Source organism: Thermobia domestica, chromosome 15 (genome assembly GCF_964235325.1).
Source record: "Thermobia domestica chromosome 15, izTheDome1.hap1.1, whole genome shotgun sequence".
Classification (NCBI taxonomy): Eukaryota; Metazoa; Arthropoda; class Insecta; order Zygentoma; family Lepismatidae; genus Thermobia; species Thermobia domestica.
Genome location: NC_137468.1, coordinates 164,969,754 through 164,995,140, shown reverse-complemented (window position 1 = coordinate 164,995,140; position 25,387 = coordinate 164,969,754). Strand labels below are relative to the sequence as shown.

At 36.1% G+C, this 25,387-nt stretch overlaps 1 protein-coding gene across 4 annotated transcripts in view; it reads right to left on the bottom strand.

The window, feature by feature from the left end:
* LOC145671337 (bifunctional 3'-5' exonuclease/ATP-dependent helicase WRN-like) overlaps nucleotides 1-24,920 on the bottom strand; it is a 141,657-nt gene extending 116,737 nt beyond the window's left edge. Inside the window, exons 1-3 of one of the 4 annotated variants that reach the window (XM_081740352.1) lie at nucleotides 24,805-24,920; nucleotides 9,529-9,730; nucleotides 4,005-4,062 (exon numbers count right to left, since the gene is read on the bottom strand). In XM_081740352.1, the coding sequence (XP_081596478.1) occupies nucleotides 4,005-4,062; nucleotides 9,529-9,645 (175 nt within the window). In that variant the 5' untranslated portion in view covers nucleotides 9,646-9,730; nucleotides 24,805-24,920. Of the gene's footprint in view, nucleotides 1-4,004; nucleotides 4,063-9,528; nucleotides 9,731-24,136; nucleotides 24,264-24,470; nucleotides 24,583-24,693 lie in introns of those variants that run through there. The other 3 variants (XM_081740354.1, XM_081740353.1, XM_081740355.1) reach the window with 3 other exon arrangements.
* Between the last annotated feature and the right edge of the window lie 467 nt (nucleotides 24,921-25,387).

The window sequence follows — 25,387 nt, the reverse complement described above, 5'->3', positions numbered from 1 at the left end:
ACATTAAGAAAATAAAATATCAATTTCTTGCAAATATATCTTATCTTAATGACCTATATTGCAATGAACTATGAACGTCTTCCTTAGGTTTTCTTCTGTAAACTCTCTGCGTTTATACGTGAGAAACGTTTTGTACATCGAAAAGTTCCTTTCTACATCAACAAAAGCCACTAGTGAATGTGAAAAACACATGAGGCCTTATGCAGAGTCGTTTTGACTTATGATTAGAGTCATACTAAAGGCCTGACTACTGCAGGCAACATATGTTTGTCGAACGTTTTAGTATTGCACTAATCACGCGTCAGAACGACTCTGCATAAGGCCCTAAATGTCTTCCTGTGTTAGGTTCTCTTCCAATCCCATGTTTTCACCATTAAGTACATTTGCAGTGTCAAGGATTGTTTTGTACCCAGGAATTTTGCCTAATACTTGTCGAAGTTTATCTGACGCTAATTTCGCAATACTGTGAGTTTCATTGGACAAAGCCTGTGATAATTTGCTCAACAAGGAGAGTGAATGCTGCAAAGCATTCTTACGGGATTCTGTGATAATTTCAGGTATTCTTGAGAAGTGGTTGCGTGGGTACTTAATTTTGTTTTCAATGCCATTTGTAGAGAAACGTGTTTTTGTGACATAAATAGCGGCTGCATCATTGGGATTTAGTGAATCTGCAACTTGCTTTACTTGATTTAAGTTATCTGCATAATACGACACAGTTTCTATCCACAAGTCCCATTACTTTCGAAGGTACCGGAACATTTTTCGAAACTTCAAGAAGGATACGTACGCACGATGGAGCTTTCACAAATACTTTCTTTACATTTGGTACAAGCGCGTCTACTTCCGGTTAATGGCATCTGATTATTTCTGCTACACGATGAAGACCGTGTACCAGACAAGTCAGGTGGACTAATTTATGATACAACACATTTTTCTATTATTCTATACATTTATTCTACATCTGCGTTTACAAAGTGATTCAATTCACTTTAAATAACCTACCTCCTTGTGATATACTCTGAAATATGCTAGTATGCGAAAATAAGATTTGGAAATATGCAGTATTTTGCGAAGTTTACGAAATATGCATGCACATCGAAATTCACTCAAAATATGCACTTATATGCGTCTCAAACGAATCTTACAAATCCGTTGGAAAGAAAAAAAATATTCTCCATACGTTTTTGCATATTATTATAAACATGCATTTTGCATATAAATCCGGGCTGTAATAATGACCATAGGTTTCCTCCGAGATCTCTTGTTTCCTTTCACTATTTTATTCCAATAATTATTTAAAGATATGAGCTGACGCGTGTTTATAATAATGTATAAACATTTTGTTTTATTTACTGCGTCTAATATTTAATGTAATATTAACTGTAGTGTTTCGATGTGCTCTAACATCTTCCTCAGTAATATAAGCCACTAATTCTTTAGACTTTTATCATGAACTATTTTGTATGCACGGTAAACAATTAGGTCAAAATACTTGATAATATGATAATGTGAATTCTTTGAAGTCCTATGATCTTGTTTTCAAGGACTTAGATTTCTGTGAAAAACTTACTTAGATGTTTGTGAAGGCTATTTTGTGCAAGTTTGTTAAACACTTACCTACCTCTAACAGGTAATTTGTAAAGATGTTACTGTAATCTTAAATATCCGATTAAATACTAATCATTAATTTACGTCAAACTTCGATGATTTCATACTTCTTCAACGTGCCGGCAATTTTTTAGAACATATGCAGATCCTATCAAGAAATAGAAACATCTGAAGAAAAGGGCAATTTACCATATTAATAAGGTGTTGGACTATTATTATGGTCATCAAGTCTAGGAGGCTCGCTCAGGTGGACACGTCATGTAGCCAAAATGGAAGAAAGTAGGAACGCTTTCAAAGTTTTAACTGGCAATTCAATTGGAAAACGACCACTAGGAAGACCTAGAGGCAGATGGGAGGACAATATTAAGATGGATCTTGCAGAAATACGAATACAAAGTAGAAACTGGATCCAGTTGGAATGTCGGACAGAATTAATGGAGAGCTTTGTTAAATGTAGCACTGAACCTCCGGGTTCTATAGACCATAGGGTTACTTAGTTAATATGGAGTTGGACAAATTTTTGCTCTCAAAACGGCTGTGATGCAACATGAAATGGAGTCTAAAAGATCGTGAATGGTAGCAAGAGTAATATTATACCATTCCGCGTGCAGTGCATCACTTTACTGTTTCAATGTTCGGCACGACATGTTAGTGACAGTTTTCTTCCGAGCACTGTTCCTCTTCGCCGATGTAATTTTATCGTGAGTTTTCTATGCAGCCATCATCTTGGTCACCATCCCTTGCGACACACCCAACACATTTGCCACTTTCATCACGCCCGCACCATGTAAATGAAGACCAATAATTTGCCCTTTTTGGAAACCAGATAGGTAGCCCATTGTACATTATCACCATCTCCTCAGTTCACTCCACATTGTCACATATAGTATGGACTTTGCTCTAACACAGCACAAGCAACAGCCAGCCGTTGCGGTCGCTGTATGGACGTTGCTAATCCAGGCATCTGATATGTTTCCGACTCCAAGTATTTTCATTAAACTGACAAGTATCTGTAAATGTTTACGTGCTTGGATTGCTGCTGTGCTTGGACAACGCACTGTCCATATATTGAAAACACTTTTTAACGATGGTCGTAATTTCATATATATTAATGAACGGAGGAAAGAACCCATTTTAACTTATTTTTAAACACCAGATCTTTTCATTCACTTTTTCACTTTTTCTGTGTTATTGAATTCGCACCTACAGAGGATCTGGTGTGTAAAAATAAGTTAAAATTGGTTGTCTCCTCCTTTCAGTAATATGTAGGAATTTCATTATTTATTATTCCATGGTGGGTGTTAGAAATAGTAGGTGAGAAAAGAACACTTTAAGATATTATTAGGAAGAGGAAGAGAAACTGGTTGGGACATTGCCTAAGAAGAGATTGTATCATGAGGGACGTCCTAGGGGGTATGGTGGCGGGAAAGAGAGGGAGGGAGCGAAGGAGACTACAATTAATGGATGATATAAAAACAGAAAGATCATACGCGAAGACGAAGAGGCTAGCGAAGGACCGTGGAGCATGGAAGCTTCTCAGCTGCGGCAAGTGACCTACCAATAAAGACAGAATACCTATGATGATGATGATGATTCCATTTTCACTTTAATTTGCAGAAGCCCCCCCTTTTTTTTGTGTGTGTAACTTATTTTGCCTTTTACGACAGCAGAACCGAGAATGACTGTACTAGCTACTGTACCCAAAATTTTATCGTACTATCTATCTTAACACCCAATTAACCTTGCAAAACGAATTTGTAAGAGATTTACCATTAACTTGCACCGCTTGTGTCATTTGAGTTTAGCGTCCTTTTCAGCAGCAAAGCTATATGGGATGAAGACCTAGAGCTTAACTTGGGATCCGAACCACATGAACTGCCACCAGGAATCGAACCGGCATCTCTCGCACCAAACAGCATACGCTAACCATATAGTCATGGAGTTACTTCAACTGACAACGCATTATGTTCTTAGAACATAATACTCAAATCACCCGTGGCGGCTACTCAAGGCGTCTATCTACCAACCAGTCTACCTGGGATCAAACCTATTTTATTTCTTGTTTCACTCAACTTTCAATCCAGCTAAAGGGTTCATTCTCCTTTCAAGCCACCGTAAAATGGGTACCTGAGGAAACTTGAGGGGTAAAGATGCCCAGAAGGGCATGGTGCTGACTATATCACTTCCTGTATGCTCTATCTTCGCACTGCCCGTGGGTTTTCATAACTGTTCCGAACGGGAGGCTCAGCTTTACCTTACATAGTACTCAGAGTTCATTCGTTCTGGATTTGTTAATAAAATAGAATACAAATGGAATGAGGATGCAGTTTTGGTGAGAATTGTACAAGTGTCTCACTTTCTGAAAATAACTTTACATTTATTTTTCATAATCTCACCTTCTTTTGACGTTTCACACCAACTGGGATTCTGTTCACTTTTGTCTTCTACAGTACACTGAAAAAAAAAAAAAAAAAAAAAAAAAAAGCAAAAAATTACAAATTAGATTGGTGTAAATCATTTTTAATGTGTATTAAGCAAGGCAAAATCGATCGATATAATTTTAACTTTAAAAAAAATGATCAAAGCAAATATTGATGTCATTAATAACCTGTGTCAAATTTCAGCAATATATCACACATATTATGAAAGTACCATCTAAGGCTACAGCTTATAAAATACGAGGAAGTCACTTCTAACAACCAATAAGTTTTTACCTCTTATTTCTACAGTTCGGAATTTTTAATAGGTTGAAACTTTTAATCTCATTTCCAAAGATTTACGAGGACACTTTTGTCCAGAAAGGAACAGACGTTTTGAAATAGAAAAGTAACAGAATGAACAAACCAAATCGTATTATATATATTTGGAAGGTACACTCTTAACCTATTTTTCCACATAATCGTCATGTCAACGAGGACACTTATCATACCATGGTACAAATTTTTCAATACCGTAGCGATAGAAATCTGCCGCTTGCGATTTCAACCAAGCTTTTCCACAAGAATTTCATGCACCAAACTCCGTGAAATTTGGGGGAAATGTTCAGCAAGTTCCGTGATCGCAAAACGATGATTTGCATGAATTTTGTCGTTAATTTTCCTCACCAGTTAATCAAATACAAGGCTCGGCCTACCACTGCGGTCCTCATCGTGAATATTGGAACGGCCATTCTTAAAATCAATGCATCATTGCCTCACGCGGCCTTCACTCATTATTCCATGTTCGTACACATCAGACAGTTGGTGATGGATTTCAATTAGCTTGTGGTTCTTTTTGCCGAAAAAAGTAAATAAATAAATAAAATAACTAATCACAGAACGCACCTCACACGAGGCGGGATTTATCTATTGCAGCGCACATTGTAACACGTCACAGAAAGCACAGTAAGAGCATCACAGTCCTCACGCTACCACAGATGGATGCGTACTGAGTGTGGCAACGTTCTGACACCAAGATGGCGACTCTACCTAGGTAGCCCCACACACTGCCACGATAGGCCAAAACGTCTGGTACCTTCTGGACAACCTTCGAATAAGCTATAACATTAAACTGTATCTTCATAATGTGTCTAATAATGGCAATGATATATTACGGAAATTGAAACATAGGCTATTCATATAACTATTTGCTTTGATAAAGTATTATTTTAATTTAATTTATACGTTGTTCCAAAATTAGAACAAACATTATTCAGATATAATTTTAATCAATAAATAAGGATAATGATTATCAGTACACACACACACAAAAAAGCATAAACTCTCACCCACAAGTCTTAACGAAGTCTTCAATGATAAGAATTAATTAGTTTAAAACGTTTCCTTTTTTCAACCAAACTTTCATTTCCTGAGCACATACTATTAAAATACATACGAAGGAACATTTTTCGTAACAAACTGTTATCTTCACTGTCTAAATTTCCATAGAAAATGGTTAATCATTTATATTTCGTTTCGACGTTGGGTGAAATACATTAACTGAGTGCTTTAACTGGCTTTTGAGATATTAACCAATTCTCAAGAGTTGTGATTCGTTTAATACACCAGTACTATAACAAAAAAGGCTACAAGAAGAAAGGCAGAAAACATGCTTGATTTGTTAAAGCGTGTATCTCTTGCTCTTGAATAGATAGAAACAAATACAATAACATAAGCTGAAGAAACAGGAAAGATAATTAAGGAAAATCTGGAATTAATACTAAAAGAGAGAATTTAAAATTAAATACCTAAGCACGTACAAGTGACTTCTGTCACTGTCTTCCTTAATATGTAAAATTCACTAGCCACATTGCTCGTAAACAGCTCATATTTGGTTTACATTACCGACTATCTGTTATCCGCGTTAGCTGCGTAAACAATAAATTATCAATTTTCAGGACTTTCTAGAAGTGTCAAAATTTTTGAACTTAAGTTAGGCAAATCAAAACCTGACCAAAGCAGAAACGTATTATTAATAATCTGTATTACAATTTCGGCAATACCGGTCGGTCAAACCCAACTTCGTTAGGCAAACCCAACATTTCTTGAAACTTAACAGCAAAAATTAAGACAGTATTACCATTACTGCCAAAACGTTTCCTGTTCCCTCCATATACATATCAACGATTCCCATATTACACATTCTGCTAGTCATAATGATCTTGGTGTCATCTGAAATTCGAAACTCACATTCTCTGGTCACAATTCCTCAATACTTTAAGAATTCAAAGCGCTTGTTGGAGCTTCTTTATCAATTTACTGAACTACGCTCTACATCATCATTAGCAACTTTTTATAAAACTTTAATAGCGCCAAAGATCGAATACTGCTCTCCCATATGGGCCATGGCAGTACTTACTGCAAAACACTTTGTGCATTTCTCTAGACTTGATTCTATTCTTAATTTCTTTCTTGTAGTACATTTTCATCTTCCCGCACTTCAGGTATTACCTAAGGAGAACTCTTGCGATATCTTAATATTCAGACTCCGGGAGTATGCAAAAATAACTCTGAAATATATATACAGTAACGAACTGTTATAATCATGTAACAACTTAATCACGTAACAACTGATGTGGATATTTTTTCGAGCTATGCAGTGTTAGAAAGAGTAATTAAACGAGTTCTAGTGAAATAATATTATATTTGTACTATTTGTTGACATTTTTTTTTCCTCTTTGTTAACATTTCCCTGTGTAAAATTGCAAGTTATGCTGTATCTGGGAATTTGTTCAATAAATAAAAAATAAAATAAAATAAAAATATTCTTCTAAATTATCTTCCAACGCAACTAGATCTAGTAACATGAACTTAGTAATAAATTTCTCATACAAATTCTCATATTATCGTAAGAGGTATTGCCAATTAGTTTCACCCCTTCCAACTTTTGGAAATATACGCCAAATGAGCGACTCATCTCCAAATTGTCATTGGCTATCTAAATTTGTTTATGTTCTTTCATTGGATGTTGTTTAGAAACCCTAATTTATCTTGGTAATTAATGTATTTATAACGCTGTTTCGGATACAACCTTTTACTCACACTCTTTGGAGAACGATCCTATCTCGTAAATACTCATCATCTTCACTAACAGACGTGAGAAAACTTCGTCGGTTAATGGAATTTGTTAATGAAGCTTCCATGAAATTTTGAATTAAAAGTGATTTTTCGAAAATAGTATAATTTAATTTGAAGATACAGTGACATATGACGTGTGAAAGAGATAGGATCAATTTGATAAAACGTTGAAGGAAATTATCGAATTTTCAGTTTTGGAGATTAGCGCCAGGTCAAAGCTTGTCTCTCGTAATGTTGAAATCTGGCCAGGTACTACTGGGATAAGTTCTAGATTGAGATTATTACAAAAATTCATTGAAATTCTATCGAAACTATCCGAATAAGATTGGGCTGCTTATTACAAAATTATCCAAATTCTGGAGATTCGAGAGATGCATCCTGCATCCGACTTTCTGGACTCGCTAAAGGAAGATTCGACCATTACCTGAGAGAAGCAACTGTTGATTTCACGCCGAAAAGAAGATGTAGGGAGATTTTTCTGTTTCAAGCAACAAAGAGGATTTGGATCCCATTCGAGAAAATGCGTTGATTCTTGAGAGATTTATTTTAGTGCTTTACTCCTTTTCCTGTGATGGACGCTTCTAGGAAAGGCGCAGTGAAATTCATAAATTGTAGCAGTGAGTGTCTTTTTAAGTTTATAGCAGCAGAACAGTAATTATTTATATCTTTTTAAGTGATATGTTTATTCGTTGGAAATAAGTGTTGCATAAACAGTTCTATTTGATTTTTTTATTATAATATTTTTTGATAGCATGACAGCAATTATCGTTATTTTGGAGGTTGAAATTAGCCTTAGACTATTCCTTTTAGGACGTCGCCATCACATATATAAGTTTCAATATGTAACAAAAATGTAAACCACCCGTCTTTCATTTGTCCCATCATACACGAGGATAAGACAATAACACTACTATTTTTCTTTTCAGATTGGCTTTACGGCATTGTGTGCTCACCAGACGCTAAGTGTGACCGTTGGCTTCGCCTATGGTAGGTTGCAATGTTATCACATCACTCCATTCTGTGCTGTTGTGAAGTAAAGATGGCTACGTCACTCTCTGTGTACACTAAAGAAGAACAGCGTTTTGTCATCACTTTTTATGTGGTCTGAAGGTGAACCAAGATCGGAAGACTTTCAGCATAATACGGAGATAATGTATTGCCACAGCGGAGTGTTTACCAGTGGATTGAACAGTCCAAAAATAGTCGAAAGAGCGTGGGGGCGTCCAGCTATAGCAACAACTCATGGCATTATTGAACGAGTCCCTGACTTGATTCTGAATAACAGATGAGTGACTGTTGATGAGGTGGCAATCCATATGCAGATTAGTAATGGTTCTGCATATGGCATCATGCATAACATGCTCAATTTTCATAAAGTCCGTGCGAGATGGGTTTCGAAAAAACTCGATGAAGAGCACAAGCGAAACTGTGTGAGAATCTTTCAGCATCTACTAAACAGTTATACTAACAAAGATAAATCGTCTCTCACGAGAATCATCACCGGGATGAAACGTGGGTTCATCACTTTGAACCAGAGAGCAAACGCCGGAGCATGGAATGGAAGCACTCCGCATCTCTCGTCAAACAGTAAGTTCAACACCGAATGTAACAGTAAAGTTTAATATTACGAAAGTAAAATTATTATTAAACACCGGTTTTGGTATTATTAATCACTAGCTTTACGAGGTCAAATCACGCTATCTAGGTACTATGTGACTTAGCGTGTCTTTTCAGGACAGCTGGAATTTATAGTCACAATATTTTGCACGTTTTCTAGTCTTGCATCAAGTGCTTATTCAATCTCAGTATTCATAAGACGTGATACTCTAATCTGATGATTCCTAGTTTATATATATATATATATAAGTATAACAGAGCTCTCATGAGGCTATGGGGGTGGAGCGGGAGATCCAGATAAGATTCCGGATATTAGTTAGAATTTTACATAAAGTTGTAATCTGATGCTTTCAATACCCTCAATGCTCAAAATGACGTTAAACTTGAAACCAAACAAGATACTATAGAGAACAATGGGCTTATTTTTCATTTCGACACTTTTGTCCACCCATTTTCCCTTTGCCAGCACATGTGACGTAGTCCTGTACTCCAGCTCTCTCGGAAAAGATGTAGTGTAGTACTGAAGAGCCTCTTTTGTATTAAATGATTTTGCTTAATACTCTGAGAGCTAATCCATTACCCCGAATTTAAATCCTAGTGCAGTTCCTAGTCTACCTATGGGCTACGAACCCGGTGTTGCATACGGTCGTAGATCAAAATCGATCAAACTTTTCGTCTTTAACACGCTTAAACAGATAATCCCGTAACTATTTATTAAGAAAAGACTAAGGGTATATACAAATATTACCTTAGCTAAGTCATCTTTCTCCCTTTGTTCGATGCTATTGAGGCAATCTTCAGTCCAGCTATCACCACTCCCATCATCAAGAAGAGCCTCTAAAGCTTCGTTCATATCGGCATCCATACTGGCAGTTACTCTGGAGACAACGAACACATTAAGCCAAATTCCTTACAATTTGGATGCATTGCTCACGCAGTAACCTTGCATACTGTAAATACAAAAACAAAATGAAAGAAGATAATATAATGTATGGATAACAAACTTTGCTGCAAAAGTAGTTCACTACTCTCACTTGTTTAAATGTAAATTTCACTACACAAGTAACATAAAAAAGTATACTAAATGTGATACAATTATTTTAATAACAATAACGGACTTCCTGATTTGCTATATGGATATTTCTCGCGAGGACACACGTAATTCCGATTTTCAGTTAATATAAAAGTCCTTGTGTCATATTATTTCAGTTTTAAACAAACTAAAGCAACCCCCCCCCACACACACACACACGCACGCACACGCACACACACACACACACACACACACACAAAAGCCAATATTACCTTCCATTGTAGCATACGAGAGCTTCCAGTTTCATTAGAGGCATATGTGGGAGGATACTTTATTTCTCGGTAACTATTTAATTTGGTGGAGAACTAAACCATGATCTAGTGCACATATATACAACAACCGGCCCTGGCCTACTGAAGCCTTTCATTCAGTCTTCCTGCCCCATTCCTGAAAATGTATTTCTTGCGTTATCCTTAAACTAAATTGAAATTTTTTCCTTGAGAACTGATGTTCACCATGAAATTATTTTTCGCGTTGAAACATTGAGTGCACCAATGAACACTGAGAGAGTAGTCCAATAAAGGGTCAAGTTTCCATTAAAATGCCAAATAAATATTTTTTTTTTTAATAAGTAAACATTTTATTTAATGATATAACAGTTTGTGTTTCGGTGATAGTGTACGATGAACGACTTTCTCCATTGAGTATGGGTATTCAGCTCTTTGAGTATATTATATATTATTTCGTATGGCCCACGACGCCAGCAAGTCCTCTGTGATTGGCCCACCACCTCTCCCAACTTGCACATGCCTGATCTAAGGAATAAAGAACGCTATATTTAGTAGTCGGGCTCGGCTAGGAACAGGCTCAACTCGGCTCAGTTCGCCTTGTATGTGGTACTTTATTTCTCCATAACTACTGGCTGGATCTTAACCTAATTTAATGAGCAAGTGTCCCATCATCTGAGGATAAAGATCGCTATATTTGGTGGCCGAGCTCTGCAAGGAACAGACTGGGCTCGGCTACAGAGGTTGTATTCCTCGTCTCTGCACGCTGGAAGCTTGAGTTCGGTTCACCTCAACTTGTTTCAAGTTAGAAATGTAGTTTATATGAAATTTCCCATACTTGCTCAGAAATACAAAGCAGTTCTTCGCATTTGTCTGTATTATTACTTCGGATCCCCTCCCACTTTCCTTTCGAACCCAAAAACTGCTAAACGTCAATGCATCGCGAATTGTAAAATGTATTGTATTTGAAGTAAACTAAATGAAATATTCTAGTTAAACGTTTCAAGATTAATATAACGATCTTGAGACGAAAGAAGACGGATAATTAATATCACCGAATAACTGACGAGGTGCGTTTAAAAAATGTACATTATTGTTCACAAAATCTTAACCACACACTGTTTTAAAAAGGCTATATTCTGGTAACTATACAAAGGAAATTCTAATACTTTGACTCTAAATAAATATCTCAATTTACCAAGATAGATCCTCATTTGTTTGGTTTAGTTCCAACCGTAGATAAGAGTGTACGGCTTTCCAAATTCAGGTGGATGGCCAGGAATTTTTGGACAAGTCTGTACACGTTCACCTGAAATAGTTTTCGGCAATATGGAAAAAAAGTTTACGGGAATGGTAGGATTACACACCTTTTTAGATGGTAAAATATAGGAACAAGTATTTCTCTGATTGGAACTCTCTTTTACTCGACAGAGATGCAGGCAATATATATATCCCATTGAAATCTCAATTCGGCATCATTTATGGATGAAGTGATAGAATGAGAATGAGGGGAAAGAAACACAGGAACCGTAGAAAAACCAAATGAATACGATATAGCTCTTCATAAACTCGCATGTTTTTGGAAGGAACCAGTGACCCTCGCGCGAGAGATAAGAGCTGTACGTGTAATGTTCACTGTATTATACACGAGTATAATGAAAGAAAAAAAAAAACTTTAATACTTTTAAGAATATAAGCGAAAGAACATGCACAATTACTAAAGACGACTGAAAATACCTTGTCACAGATGTCGTATACTTTCGTGCTTCCTTAACACTTTTAAATTCTGGCCTTTTTTGGCGTTTTTCTTGATTGATTGATTGATTGATTTTGAGTTTTACGTCCCGTTCAGCAGCGAGGCTATATGAGACGTGGACCTACTGATTAACGTGGAATCCGAACCACATGAGCTCCCGCCGGTAATCGAACCCGGGTCTCCCACGCCAAAGGCGCCTAGCGTTTTTCTTGAGTCTCAGATAAGCAGCGATAGTATCATTCCTATTTACTCTAGGATCATGGTTCATAGCTCTTTTTTTTTTTTTCAGAACGGAACAGCCTTTTAAACAGTACCACTTACATGTCCCTATGATGCACCGGAGGGGAAATATTTGAGGGAAAATCGGGATTTTTGGGATTTAAAAAAAAGATGATAGGGGCCATCTGGGCCCCACATGGGTCTACGCACAAGACTCAATTTTTTTTAAATGAAAAATACTACTTAGTGTACTAAACAACTGTACCAAATTTTGTTCTCATAGGTTGAATAGTAAGGTAGGGATTTGTTTTTCATCTCTGTGGGAAAGCATTAAAAATGCACCCAAAATAGGCCTAAAAACACAAAATGTAACTTTAAAATTTTTTGATACGTCCCTATTTACCCTAGGATCATGGTTTATAGCTCGTTAGAGCTGCCTTTTCAAAAGTACTATTCAAATGTCCCTATGATGCATCTGAGGGAAAACATTTGCAGAAATCTCTGTTTTTCTTTAAGAAATCCCTCTTTTTAAATTTTGAGAGCCTCTGGAGCCGCCCCTGTGTTAACGCAGACATCAGAAAAAATTCAGGAAATAGCAACGGGTATGCTTACTGCGTGTACAAAATTCCAGGCTCCTATCTTGAGAAATAAGGGCGGAAAAAAATATTTACTGATGTCCTACGCATATTCCCATAATATTGCACATGTCTGCTTATACAGGGTCTCAGATAAAAATTTCCTGAGATGTCCCTAATTAACCTAGGACCATGGTTCATAGCTCGTTCTCTTCAGAATGGAACACTCTTTTACATCGTATTCTTTTCAATTTCCCCATCATGTACCAGAGGCAGGAAATTTGAGGGAAAAGGGAAATTTCCCTGAAAAAATCGCATTTCCCCCTTGTCGCCCCTCGGGACTCTACCCATGTTAAGGTACAGAGCTGAAAAGAATATGGTAAATACTAGGGTATACACTGAATGTTTCTACAAAATTTCAATCTTCTAGCTGCAAAAGTAAGCCCGCCAAAAAATAATGAACTTATGTGTAACAAAAAAAAATATTTTTCCCCTTATGACGTCATGACCCCCAGATGTAAAAACCCCCACGAAACATGTTCTACAATGCTTCTATGCTTGACAAAACAAACAAACAAACAAACACAAAAAAAACGAGGTAAAAAGCTATACTGGTTTATTTTTAAGCCCAAAAACAAGACACTGCTCCATGGGAACTATAGTTCCCATAAAATTTTAAAGGCTTAAAAAATAAATTTTAAAAAAATACAAATAATTAAATAAACTCATGTCAGAACATTAGCAGATAAAATCAATGTACAGTGAAACCTGTCTATGTTGGCCACCATTCGTTTCATTGAAAAGTGGCCAACTTACAGAAACTAAGTGTGATTGGTGTATTTTTAGAATAGGATTTCTAATATTACTTGATTGTAAAATTTTAATAAGGAATGGCATGATAGCTACTTTTAAATAATGTATATGAAGTAATCATACCAATATACAGTACTACAAAAAATTACTGTACATAACTTTCTCTTCCTGAAACTAGTCTGGTACACTGACTTATTCGGATTGAAAAGACAATAACACAACAATCATAAAATAGAAACATATGTACGCATTTTATTGAAATTGATATTGTTGCGCACTGAGTTATTCAGATTGAAAACAAGAAAAGCAAAATTATAAATTAAACAATTTATATGCAGTTTACATTACTTTTTTTAGTTGTCATTGCTCTTTTCTATTGCAAAATAGTCCCCTATTCATGTTTGCTTTCTTTTCGTCTTTGAAAAGAATCCAATGTGCTTCAATTCTGTTATACAGACGAAACATAGCATCTGTAAACTGAGTTTCATAGTTGGATGTGCACGCAAAAAGCCGTCAGGTGCCAATAGTTGGCAATTGAGATGGTTAGCTTTAACCTTGGGAATTTTCCGGAATTACTCAAGCTCCCCACTGATGAAAGGAGCCGATATAGCTAATGATTTTACCAAAACAGACAGGGTAAACAAATACGTACAACCATTTCCTGAATTCCTTTACGTGCTTTTTCTTATTCACATTCTTCCTTCACTACCCCTTTATGAGGGTAGCGTTTCGGTCATTGACCTCCAAGAATAAATCGTGGGAATCCATGCTCCTGTCCCCAGTCACAAATACAGATTATCTGTCTTTCAGATAGGAATATGAAAGAGTTAAGAAAAATAACAAAACGGTATTTTGCGTGGCCAAGATACGCAGGTAAATTTATCATTATCATCATAGGTAAACATTGCTGCAATGCGGCCAACTTCCAAGATAGACAGGTGGCCAACTTACAGAGTAATAAGTAATGAGTATCATATGGGAAAATGCAGGTTCAAGACGAGCCAGGCGAAGATAAGCAAGTGGTCAAGTTGACAGGCTTTTACTGTATCAAGTTCTATTTGTTGTGTAATGCGCCGCTATTCTTAATCTACGCCGTCGCATTACATGATATTTGGAAGTGTGGTGATAGGCTTTCCGGTCTTTACCATATAATCTACATTGTAATGAAAATGAAATCATCAACTTTTTTCGAATCGGAAATAATAAAGAAATTAGTTTTGAAAGGAAAGATGACCTGTTAGAATTTTTTGTAATTTGGCAGGTAATACATTTTAGAAAATATCTATACGTAAATAATTTAAAACCTCGGATCAAACATAGAATGATAAAACCAATTGTATTTGTATTTGTTATCTTATCTTTAAAAAACAGATGAAAGCTAAATATGTACAATCAATTCTTGCTGCCGCAGTTACGTAAGTTGTCTATCTACGATGTGCAGTTTTAAAGTAAAGAGATCGATAACTTAATTAGTAATTCTGATTATGTCTATATACATAATCAAAATTATGGCTATGGCAAAAAACTGAAGTACCTTGGTATTGGTGTCAAAGTCAAAATCGATAAACTCCCAGAACTCCACATAGACACCATAAATGAACAGCTATGCTATACACCATATAGCACACCAGATAAAATCAATACTTTGAAGAATATTAAAAGAACGAGCCCTATAAAAAATATATTTAACCTTCACCTCGTCACTGCTCCGGAAGTCATGAAGGCAATAAACAAAATCAAATTACCTGTTTCAGGAGCTGACGACTTGCCAATCCTCCTTATTAAAAAAATATTACCGTTCATTGTAGATGCCATTGTGCATATTTTTAATAGTTCCATCACAACCGGAGAATTTCCATCAATTTGGAAACACTCCCACGTTCGCCCATTCCCTAAAACTACAAATCCAACAAAAGCAGAAGATCTTCGCCCTATTAGTATACTCCCTGCACTCTCCAAAGCGTTAGAGCATTTAATACATGACCAATTAACTAAGTTCCTCGAAAAAAATAACATCTTAAATCCGTTTCCGTCAGGTTTCAGATCTCAGCACAGCACTTGCACTGCTTTAGTAAATATCACTGATGATATTCGTACCGCTATGGATAAACGCCAAATTACACTGTTATCCCTACTAGATTTTTCTAAAGCTTTTCAAAATATAGACCATGACATACTGATTGTCAAACTGTCTTCCTTCTACAACTTTTCCCAGTCAACTTTATCCTGGTTTAGCTCCTATTTATCAAATAGAAAACAAAAAGTTGTCACATATGTTCCAATACGAAACTTGTTCCATGTGGAGTTCCGCAGGGCAGCGTCCTAGGACCTCTTCTGTTTTCCTTATACATCAACGATTTAACTGAGCGCATCACCCATTGTAAATATCACTTATATTCAGATTATATACAATGCTATTTAACCAGTAATCCCCTAAATTTAACCACCGCTATTGATCACTTAAACAGTGACATTGAAAGTATCTGCACATGGGCACGTAACAATGGACTGCAAGTAAACCCAACCAAATTAAAATTTATTATGCTTGGTTCTCGTAAACTACTCTCCACAATCAATATTACAAGCCTACCGAATGTTCTTGTAAACAACGTAGCCATTCCTGTAAGCGATAGCGTCAATAGCCTAGGACTCCAGATCGATAATTTCTTAAATTGGACAGACCATATTAATAGAGTATGCAAGAAAGCTTACGGCTCACTTCATTCTCTTCAGCGTTTAAAAAACCTTCTTCCGGAATCCATTAAAGCGTCCATGGTTCAGTCATTGGTAATCTCTCATTTCGATTATTGTGATGCAGCATATGTTGATTTAACTGAAGATCTGGCAAAACGTTTACAGCGCATTCAGAATGCCTGCGTTCGATTCATTATTAATAGAAAGCACTTCGACCACATCTTCTATTGTTATCAGCAACTAGGATGGTGCAATCTAAATACCCGCCGCCGCATTCATTCTCTAAGACTTTTATATAAAATAATTAATTGTAAGAAACCTACTTATCTATCCTCTAAATTTAAATTTCTCGGCGATACTCACCCACTAAATACCCGTTCTAAAGGAAATACAACACTCGCCGTTCAAACGCACAAATCTAATTTCTTTTCCAAATCTTTCACATTATTTACCACCAAAGCTTGGAATGACACCCCTGAAAGCATCAGAAACTCTGGTTCAGTGTTGACTTTCAAACGTCGGCTTCAAGAATGTCTTTCTAATGAAGGTCTTCAGTAAATAAACAAAAAGTTGTTACACACGAAACTATTTCTTGCGTTACCATGCAGTCACTCGTATTTTTTCTCTTTCTATTTCTTCTTATTTTCTTTTCTATTCCCTTCTGATACATGTATATAAACGTATACATTATACACAATCACTTAAGTATGTGCATCATTTTATCTATACATAGTCAATCATAGGAATGTATACGTTCATATCAAGATTGAAGTCTTTATTTCTCCTTGTATAGTTTAACATGTATTTAGCATTGTCGCTTGTTTATTTTATATGCAATAAGTTTCATTTTCACTTTTCATGTTTTATTTTCTGTATTGTTCTGTATGTCGGTAATTCTTTAACCTGCCTAAGTGTATATCATTTTTTTTCTCGTAAAAAAAACTATTATGAGATCCGACTGTAAAAGAAAAAGGTAAATGGTTGAGTGGAAGAAAAGGTTATGCCTTAACTCCACCATTTTAAATAAGAAAATAAGAAATACATACATTATTGAGAATTCAGCTTTATTAAACGGACCTCAACGAAATAAGATGATGCAATATGAATGATTTTAATAATACTAGCTGAACCTGCGCTCTCTACACAGCGCATCATTCGCATATGAATATAAATTTCCTTCTCATTCCACACAACATCTGTGTATGTCCCTTTACAGACAAAACCGCAAAGGGTATCATAAAGGGGAGATTTTTCGATTATTTTTTCTCAATATCTCGCACCGTTTGCAAGATTTGAGCCTACTTCCGGTTCGAGTTTCTAATTCATGCATGACCAGTGTTTTCTTTCTTCTTGCATGCAGTGTGTAATAAGCAAATACATTACGTACACAATTAATTATAATGGCAGTTATATATGGTGTTCATTGGGCAAAACACTCCAAAAATAAAGATTCATCTTACACTAAAGAAATGGTTACCCTTCCTTTTTCATTATTATTTGGCCATGTAACAAACACCTGAGGCATATGCAACCCCTATATACAACAGTGTGGTGTTGGAATGTATAATGCGTAGGATATGATGCTTTGGTTCTTTGTTTTATTTTCAACACTTCCAGTGTACCCTTAAAAATGTAATAAAGAAATAATGGCCATGTTTTTTTTAAATATCCAATTAGAACTGGACAATCTACGCAAAATTTCCAATCGATCAGTGAAAACGTCATCTTTCTAGAGCCTATAGTTTCCGAGATCTCATTGTCGAAAGGATGGCCACAAACATATAGTTTAAAAGAACTCCAAAGATGGCAGCACAATTTATTTGCATTGATTTTGGAGAAGGCTTATTAAAACAGAAGGGCTTTGAACAATAATTTTAAAACATAAATGTTATGAAAAAGATCTATTTAAATGATTTATTTAAAGTACACACACTTAAAATGTTTGTCATTGTTAAACGTTAAATTACACATAACCGTAAATGAAAGATTTGAAAGCCAAAGTTATAGGTTGGAGCTCAGGCGTTTTTAATTGCTATTGTAGCATTTTAATAGATAGATGACGAGATATTAGAATTATATACGAATATAATGGAGATTATAAAATGTTATGAATACCTTATAATTATAATGATAAAATGCTGTTAAGAAAAGTTATAGAATTGATCTAAATTAAAATGTTATATACATATTCACGTGTTGTTCTTAAAATACTGCATAATCTCATAATCTGGTTGACATCTAATAGAATTTCATGCACAGCTTGATATTAATTTACATGTACTACGTCTGATAGATAGAAACAGTTTACTTTCTTCATTGTTGGAGTTTCTTCATCAGCACACCGAACCTCCAATTTTATAATGGAACATGTATCAGTGTGTGTGGGTAGGTGAATTTCGGTTGTAGATACCTCGAGTTTTTATTTGAATATTTCGATAGCTTGATCTGGATGAGTAACTGAATATCTAATTAAAAACAAATAACCTATTCCCTCTCTGCAGTAAATGTTAACTCAGCCGATCTAGCAAAAGATAGTTGTTTACATTTCTAAGGTTAGATTATAACAAATGAGAAGAGTGAAAATTACAATGCTTACAATTTAAAGCTTTATTACAATGCTTTAAAGCCCTCCTCGCTCATCTAGTGGCTAGTGTGTGTGCCTTTGGTGCACGTAATTCCAGGTTCTATTCCCAGTGGGAGAGCACAACAAATTTAATTTTAGAATCATAAAGTTTTGTTAATCATCAATCTCCATTAGCTTAAACGGCATAATCGTGGGACATTAAACTAAGGGGGAAAAAGCATTTCATTTTTACGATGCCTTAAAATCAAGTTAATGCTTACGAACGCCTTCATCTAAGAACAAAATATCTTTCTCACTTCCGAAGATGCAAGTACCGAAATTTCTGTAACAACAAATTATTTCCGACTTTCTTTCCGAAAAATCTTTTAGTTGTTTCAAAATTATGAATAATATATATATATATATCCAGGGTGTTTCAAAACAACACCAACGTTTGGGAGGTGATTCCTGACACCAAGATAAGACAAAAGTATAGACCAACTTGGGTGCACAAATGCTTCCTTTCGGAGTTATAGGCTGTTGAAAACATGAAAAAATGAAATTTAAACGTCCATAGCTCCAAAACTATGGCCCCTACCGTTGCTTCAGAATCCTGCAGTACTTCCGCAACAATTTTTATACAGGTAGTGAGTACTTCAGATTATATGCCCGTAACCAAACTGCCTGTACAAAAATTGTTGCGTGAGTACCTTAGGATTAGAAACATGTATTTTTGGATAAAGCACAGATTAGTTTCTAAGTAAAGTCTTGACCCGAGTACGGTAGGTCCCATAGTTTTGGAGCTATGGACCTTTAAAGTTAATTTTTTCATGTTTTCGGCAGCCTATAACTCCGAAAGGAAGCATTTGTGCACTCAGGTTGGTCTATACTTTTCGTCTTATTTTGGCGTCAGGAATCACCTCCCAAACGTTGTCGGTGTTGTTTCAAAGCACCCTGTATATATTTTTTAAGGGATTATTTAACCTCCAAAAGTACTGTACCTATTTTCGTCTTTTCTTCCATATAAATTAAGAGTTTACAAAACTGAAATACAGTTAAAGAAACTAGTTTCAAGATCCTTACGTTAATAAAATTCAAGCTGGGAAATTATGCGTTACTCAGCTGATTGTTTCACACACATCATTTTGGGTGATATCAATAAAAATAAGTTAACTACTCCTGAGAAGTCCTGCTCGAGAATCGGAGTAACTACACCTGGAGTAATCTCCGCCCTCAATTTCGTATCAATAAAACAAGCCACTACTCAGGTCTAGTCTGCTCCAGATTTATGAACGTTTACTCGCGCTTCCTCTGCACGTAGCACTGCGTCGTATCAATAAGAGAAGTAGTTACTCATTTCTCCCATCTGTTGAGCGGTCATTTCGTTGTGGGTAACTTATGGCGCAGTATCCTAAACGCCATGGAAGGGACAAGTAGCAACGACAGTTTCAATCAAAGTGCATTTGTGGATATTATAAAAGAGTTTCCAGTGGTACTTTCGAAGTCAGTTACCAGAAAGTAAACGAGGGAAAGCCGAAGCTTTGAAGGCAAGTACAGTGAAATGCAACGAAATATCAAATACATCTACGACTGAGACACAAATCCAAAAGAGAATCTTTAATATTCGAGCGAGAATAAACCGAAAAAAAGAAAGAAAAGAAAAAAACGGGAAACAAGAAAGTTCGAATCCAACAATATCAAGATTAATACGACAAGCGCATATCACGTGTTGTCCAAGGTCTTTGAAGATTGTTTGGCTTTAAGAACGAAATCAAACACTTAGCCCCTTTATTTCCTTTTTAAAAAAGTCCAGCCAGTCACATCATAAAGCACGTCCATCCGATTTCGTTTTCCACATCATATGTGTCCCTTTCGCCTTGGCATAAAAAATACATTCTCATGTATACACCCTTCCTATCAACGTTGAGTTGAGTTGATTTTGAGTTTAACGTCCTTTTCAGTAGCGAGGCTATATGAGACGGGACCCACTGATTAACTTGGAATCCGAACCACATGAGCTCCCGCCGGGAATCGAACACGAGTCTACCGCTTACCGCTTAGCCACGAAGGAGCTCTTCCTATTAGCGTATTCGTCTCCAAAGTACTAGGTTTCTTTATTGCCATGTGTGCATAGTCAAGTGCTCCGATAGCACCCGGAAATGTATATTGTTCTTGCCACTCTGCCTTTGCTGTTTGCATAGTACGCACACTTCCGGAAACAATCAATTTTCAGATATAGCAATAATCGCATCCATTACACTTGTAAAAATGAAATGAAATTTTTGAGTTTTACGTCCCACGGTTATGCCGGTTAGGCTAAAGGAGACGGTGATGATGAGTAATGAATGAAATGGTGGAATGAAGAAAGTGGGAGGAAACGGGAGAACCCCGAGAAAACCCGCGCACACGGTGTTTGTCCACCACAAAGTTCACTTGGCGGGAGCAGGGTTTGAACCCGAGACCCCTAGCACCAGAGGTGAACGCTCTACCACTGAGCCACCGCGGCCCCCCATTACACTTGTAGTAATCATAGACACAGTACTTTGAGTCACACCAGAATCCCCTGACATCCCGACCTGGAATCCCGGATCACTCACATAACGCAAGAAAACCCGCATCTTTTCCTCATTACGTAGTGCACTACCCCAAATTTAGATTGATTCTCCTACAAAATGTTGTGCTAACCACTCTACATTTTCTTTCATGAACCTATAATGTTTTTTGTAATCTCCATTTACAACATTTCTATGCAGTTTATAAGTTTTTCTACGTAGCAAAACGATCATATACTCTGTCATATTTAACACGGAGTCACCTATTTAGCTTGCTCCATAAATTTGGAGAAGTTACTAGCATCACAGAGGAGTCTTTGATTTTTATTGATATCAAACGCGGAGTAGTTACTCGGCTCGAGAATAGAGGTGTGGTTACTTCAACAAAAGGGCGGGGCTTCGAGGTCAGCCGAGACGAGTAGTGCTCAGTTCTCTTTTTATTGATACCAATGCGAGTAACTACTACAAAATTGGGAATAATGAGTAACTTCTCCGTTTTATTGATATCACCCTTTGTATGTGAAAATAGCCATCACCAACAAGGTAATAATATTTAGTATTTCACACAAGCAGTACAAAAGTCGCAAATATACTTTACAGAAATAAGTGATATGAAATGAGTTAGTATATTTGTACATAGAAGAATATTTGTTCCACTTGAAAAAAGGGTAAAATAAATTCCACATTTTATTCATCAATGAAATACAATATGAGTTACTTTTTGAAGTTGATATTTTTCATGCATCAATTAATTTTTTCTCAAAATAATCAACAACCATAAGTTTCAGTTATTGTTGTTGTTGTTTCACAAGCAGTGATAACAGTATAAAATATATGCATCGCAAAACTTTGCGGCACTTGCATTTTCACTTTGCACATAGCCGGGACAATGTATCTTATCATTTTTAAAATTTTGAGTATGACGTAGCACAAAGGACACTTTCCTTTTCGTATTTCTACCTTATTATACATTTAATATATAACATCCGATTTTTTTCTTCTTCTTCTTCTTTCACAATGCTATTCCAAAATCAAATACACAACTTCTTCCGTGGCTTTTACAAATTTATGCCCCCATAACATGGGATATCATCGAAAATCTTGCCCTATTCCACTACATTTATCAGATGCAACCGCCCTTTATTAGTTTCCGCTCTAGATTTATGTAAGCTATTTTATCAGCATACACATCCTACGTTAGTTAATAACATAGTGCGTCTGAAACACTGTCACATTATGATCTATTGCTCGTTCACTTCATATCACACCAATCTACGAAGTCATACAGTCTAGAATTTACTATCGGTTTTCTCCTCTCTAAATCAACCTATACGATGACCTTCATTACCTTATTTGTTATAACGATGGGTTAAGCGCTGTATCGCCGGACCAATCTTAGCAAACTTACCGGGTCAATTGGAGAATTTATTTAAGATTGTGAGGAAGAATGAAAGTCAGGTAAGGGGAATAGTAAAAAGTTAAGAAAGTGGATGTACTTCTTGCGTTTATGAATTTGTAAGCGGCACTGTGCGTGGGTTCGGATGGACTATTCCGCGTACACTTGTTATGATATAGTGGCGGGAAAGGCCGTGTGGAAATGGCGTGTGTATGTCAAGGGTGTGACATATCATGTGTGAGTTATATAGAACTATTCAAAAAAAAAAAAAAAAAATACCGAGCAACAGTTAATAAACTGCTGTACACTATTGTCTTCTTAAAATTACTAAAGTTTACAAGAATACTGATTTGAAGGTAAGTGACTTGTAACGCAACGGCAACGTATTTCTGCACAGTGTACTGAAGCTGTATTTTATATTTACAAGTGAAGTGTTACCAGTATAAAAGGTAAAGGTTTCAAAAGAGAGGCAAAATAGTAGGTAAAAAATACAAAATTTACGGGAGAAATGCAAGATGCAAGACTTAGATCTAACATAGCATCACCAAATCTAACCTAACCTAAACTAAATTAACACAAACTAGCCTAATATTAATAGAAATAAGCAAAATACTATCATTTCTTGGAAAATTATGCTGAACCCCTACACTAATATAATTTAACATAAAATAACCTAATCTAACGTAACCAGTACTAACCCAAACTAACGTAGTGTGAACAGAAACAGACGAAATTGTAACATTATTTTAGAAAAAATAATTGGATCCCTTCTGCTAAATATTGTCCGTATAATAACAAATGCTATTGAAATTTGTATGATTACCATAGTTCATTCGTTTTCATCAGCCTCGCTTCCCCGGAACCCCACCGTTGCTAACTCGCCTGCTCCCTTCGGACGCACCCACCAGCTTCGCCCTGCTCTGACTCGGATAGCATTTATGCTTTTTAGTGGCCACCTAGCACAGACTGGTTTGTTTTTCGCATTGCTCCAAACCAAATGTAACGTAATCTAAGGTGACTTAATCAAATCCAACCAAATATAACGGAATGCAGCACATTTTGGTACTTTTTTTCCATTTTCAAATTAGCCCGACCATACAGTCTTAATGCTGAAACTTCGTCTGATTCTGCTTATTTCTCCGTGAATTTTGTATTTCGAGGCCGCGATCTGCGGCAATTAACCCCGTTTCATTTTATTTCATAATTATCCAGTTTACCCTAATGGCAAGATTCTAGATTCCTGGTCCCCCTTCCCATTGAGCAGTAATAAAGACACAAAAAACAACGAGCTCTGCAGGACTCTAACCCGCCTTCACTCGCTCACGCTCGCTCGGCAATACTGTGTAAATTAAATGTATAAACTTTAGTGCAGAAAGAAACCAACCCAGCTACTAACCTACATGGGGGACCAGTAATCTAGAACCTTCCCTACCCTAATTACTACTTTTTGCTCATGCTGGCATTTCACCTGATTCGTTCATTTCTCCGTAAATTTTGTATTTTGGGACCACTAATTGTGGCAGTTAACCCAAAACTTGTATCATTGCCAAAATCCGTTTTCATCTATCCTCACTTGACGCGCCTGCTTCTTTCAAGTACATGCCCGCGCGATCCTGAAAGAATTGAATTTTTTGTACAATTACTTCTAAAGGCACCCTTGAATTTTGTCTATGTCAGAGTATAAGAAAATTGATGAAAGAATGAGAATTTTTCAGCAATCATTTCGAGTGGTGTGCTAAATGTAAACATGCACGGATAGTCGAAAGTATGCTTCTACCAATCATAACTGCAAATTAACTTACCACACAGGCTGAAACAGGAACGTTGACAGAGTATTAAAAAATTCATAATTGTACAAACCATAACTGAAAATTAACTCACAAGTCAACTTTTGACACGAACATTGACAGAATATTAAAAAATTCATAATTGTACAAACCATAACTGCAAATTAACTCACAAGTCAGCTGTTGATACGAACATTGACAATACAATTTTAGAAAATTACATACTGTTCACACTTACTTCGCACGTTTAACACCTAATTTTGTTAAATATTACGTTTCCCTACTTCAGCCTACAATAAATCTTGTACAAATATGAATATTAATAGATGTTCCATACTTCAAATTTTACCTTTGCACTTTTAAGCACGAAATTAAATTTGTAACACCTCCAAAATCCGCCACTTCGATTTTTTCGTTCGGGGTTCGTCATTCGTTTATTTCAATGTGGCAAACACTAGTTCAAACATAATCACTAAAGACATTATCAAAGTTAACACACACACACATTTATATATATTATATATATATATATATATATATATATATATATATATATATATATATATATATATATATATATATATATATATATAGGATGGTAGGTAATTCCCCCGAAAAAATCCCTTATATAAAATGAAAGAAAAAAGTTCTAATAAACATGGGACGAAAAACGTCTCCTTTCAGAGTTCTGAACCGCCGAAAATTCATCTTTCGAAACGCTCTGCCTTAGAAACTACAGGTCCGATCCCAAGCGGTTTAAGGAATTACAAAGTAACAGGTATGCGAACTATCTAAATATCCATGTTTTACCATCCTCCGTTATCATCGGTGATAACGGAGGATGGTAAAACATGAATATTTAGATAGTTCGCATACTAGTTTCTGTGTAATTCCTTAAACCGCTTGGGATCGGACCTGTAGTTTCTAAGGCA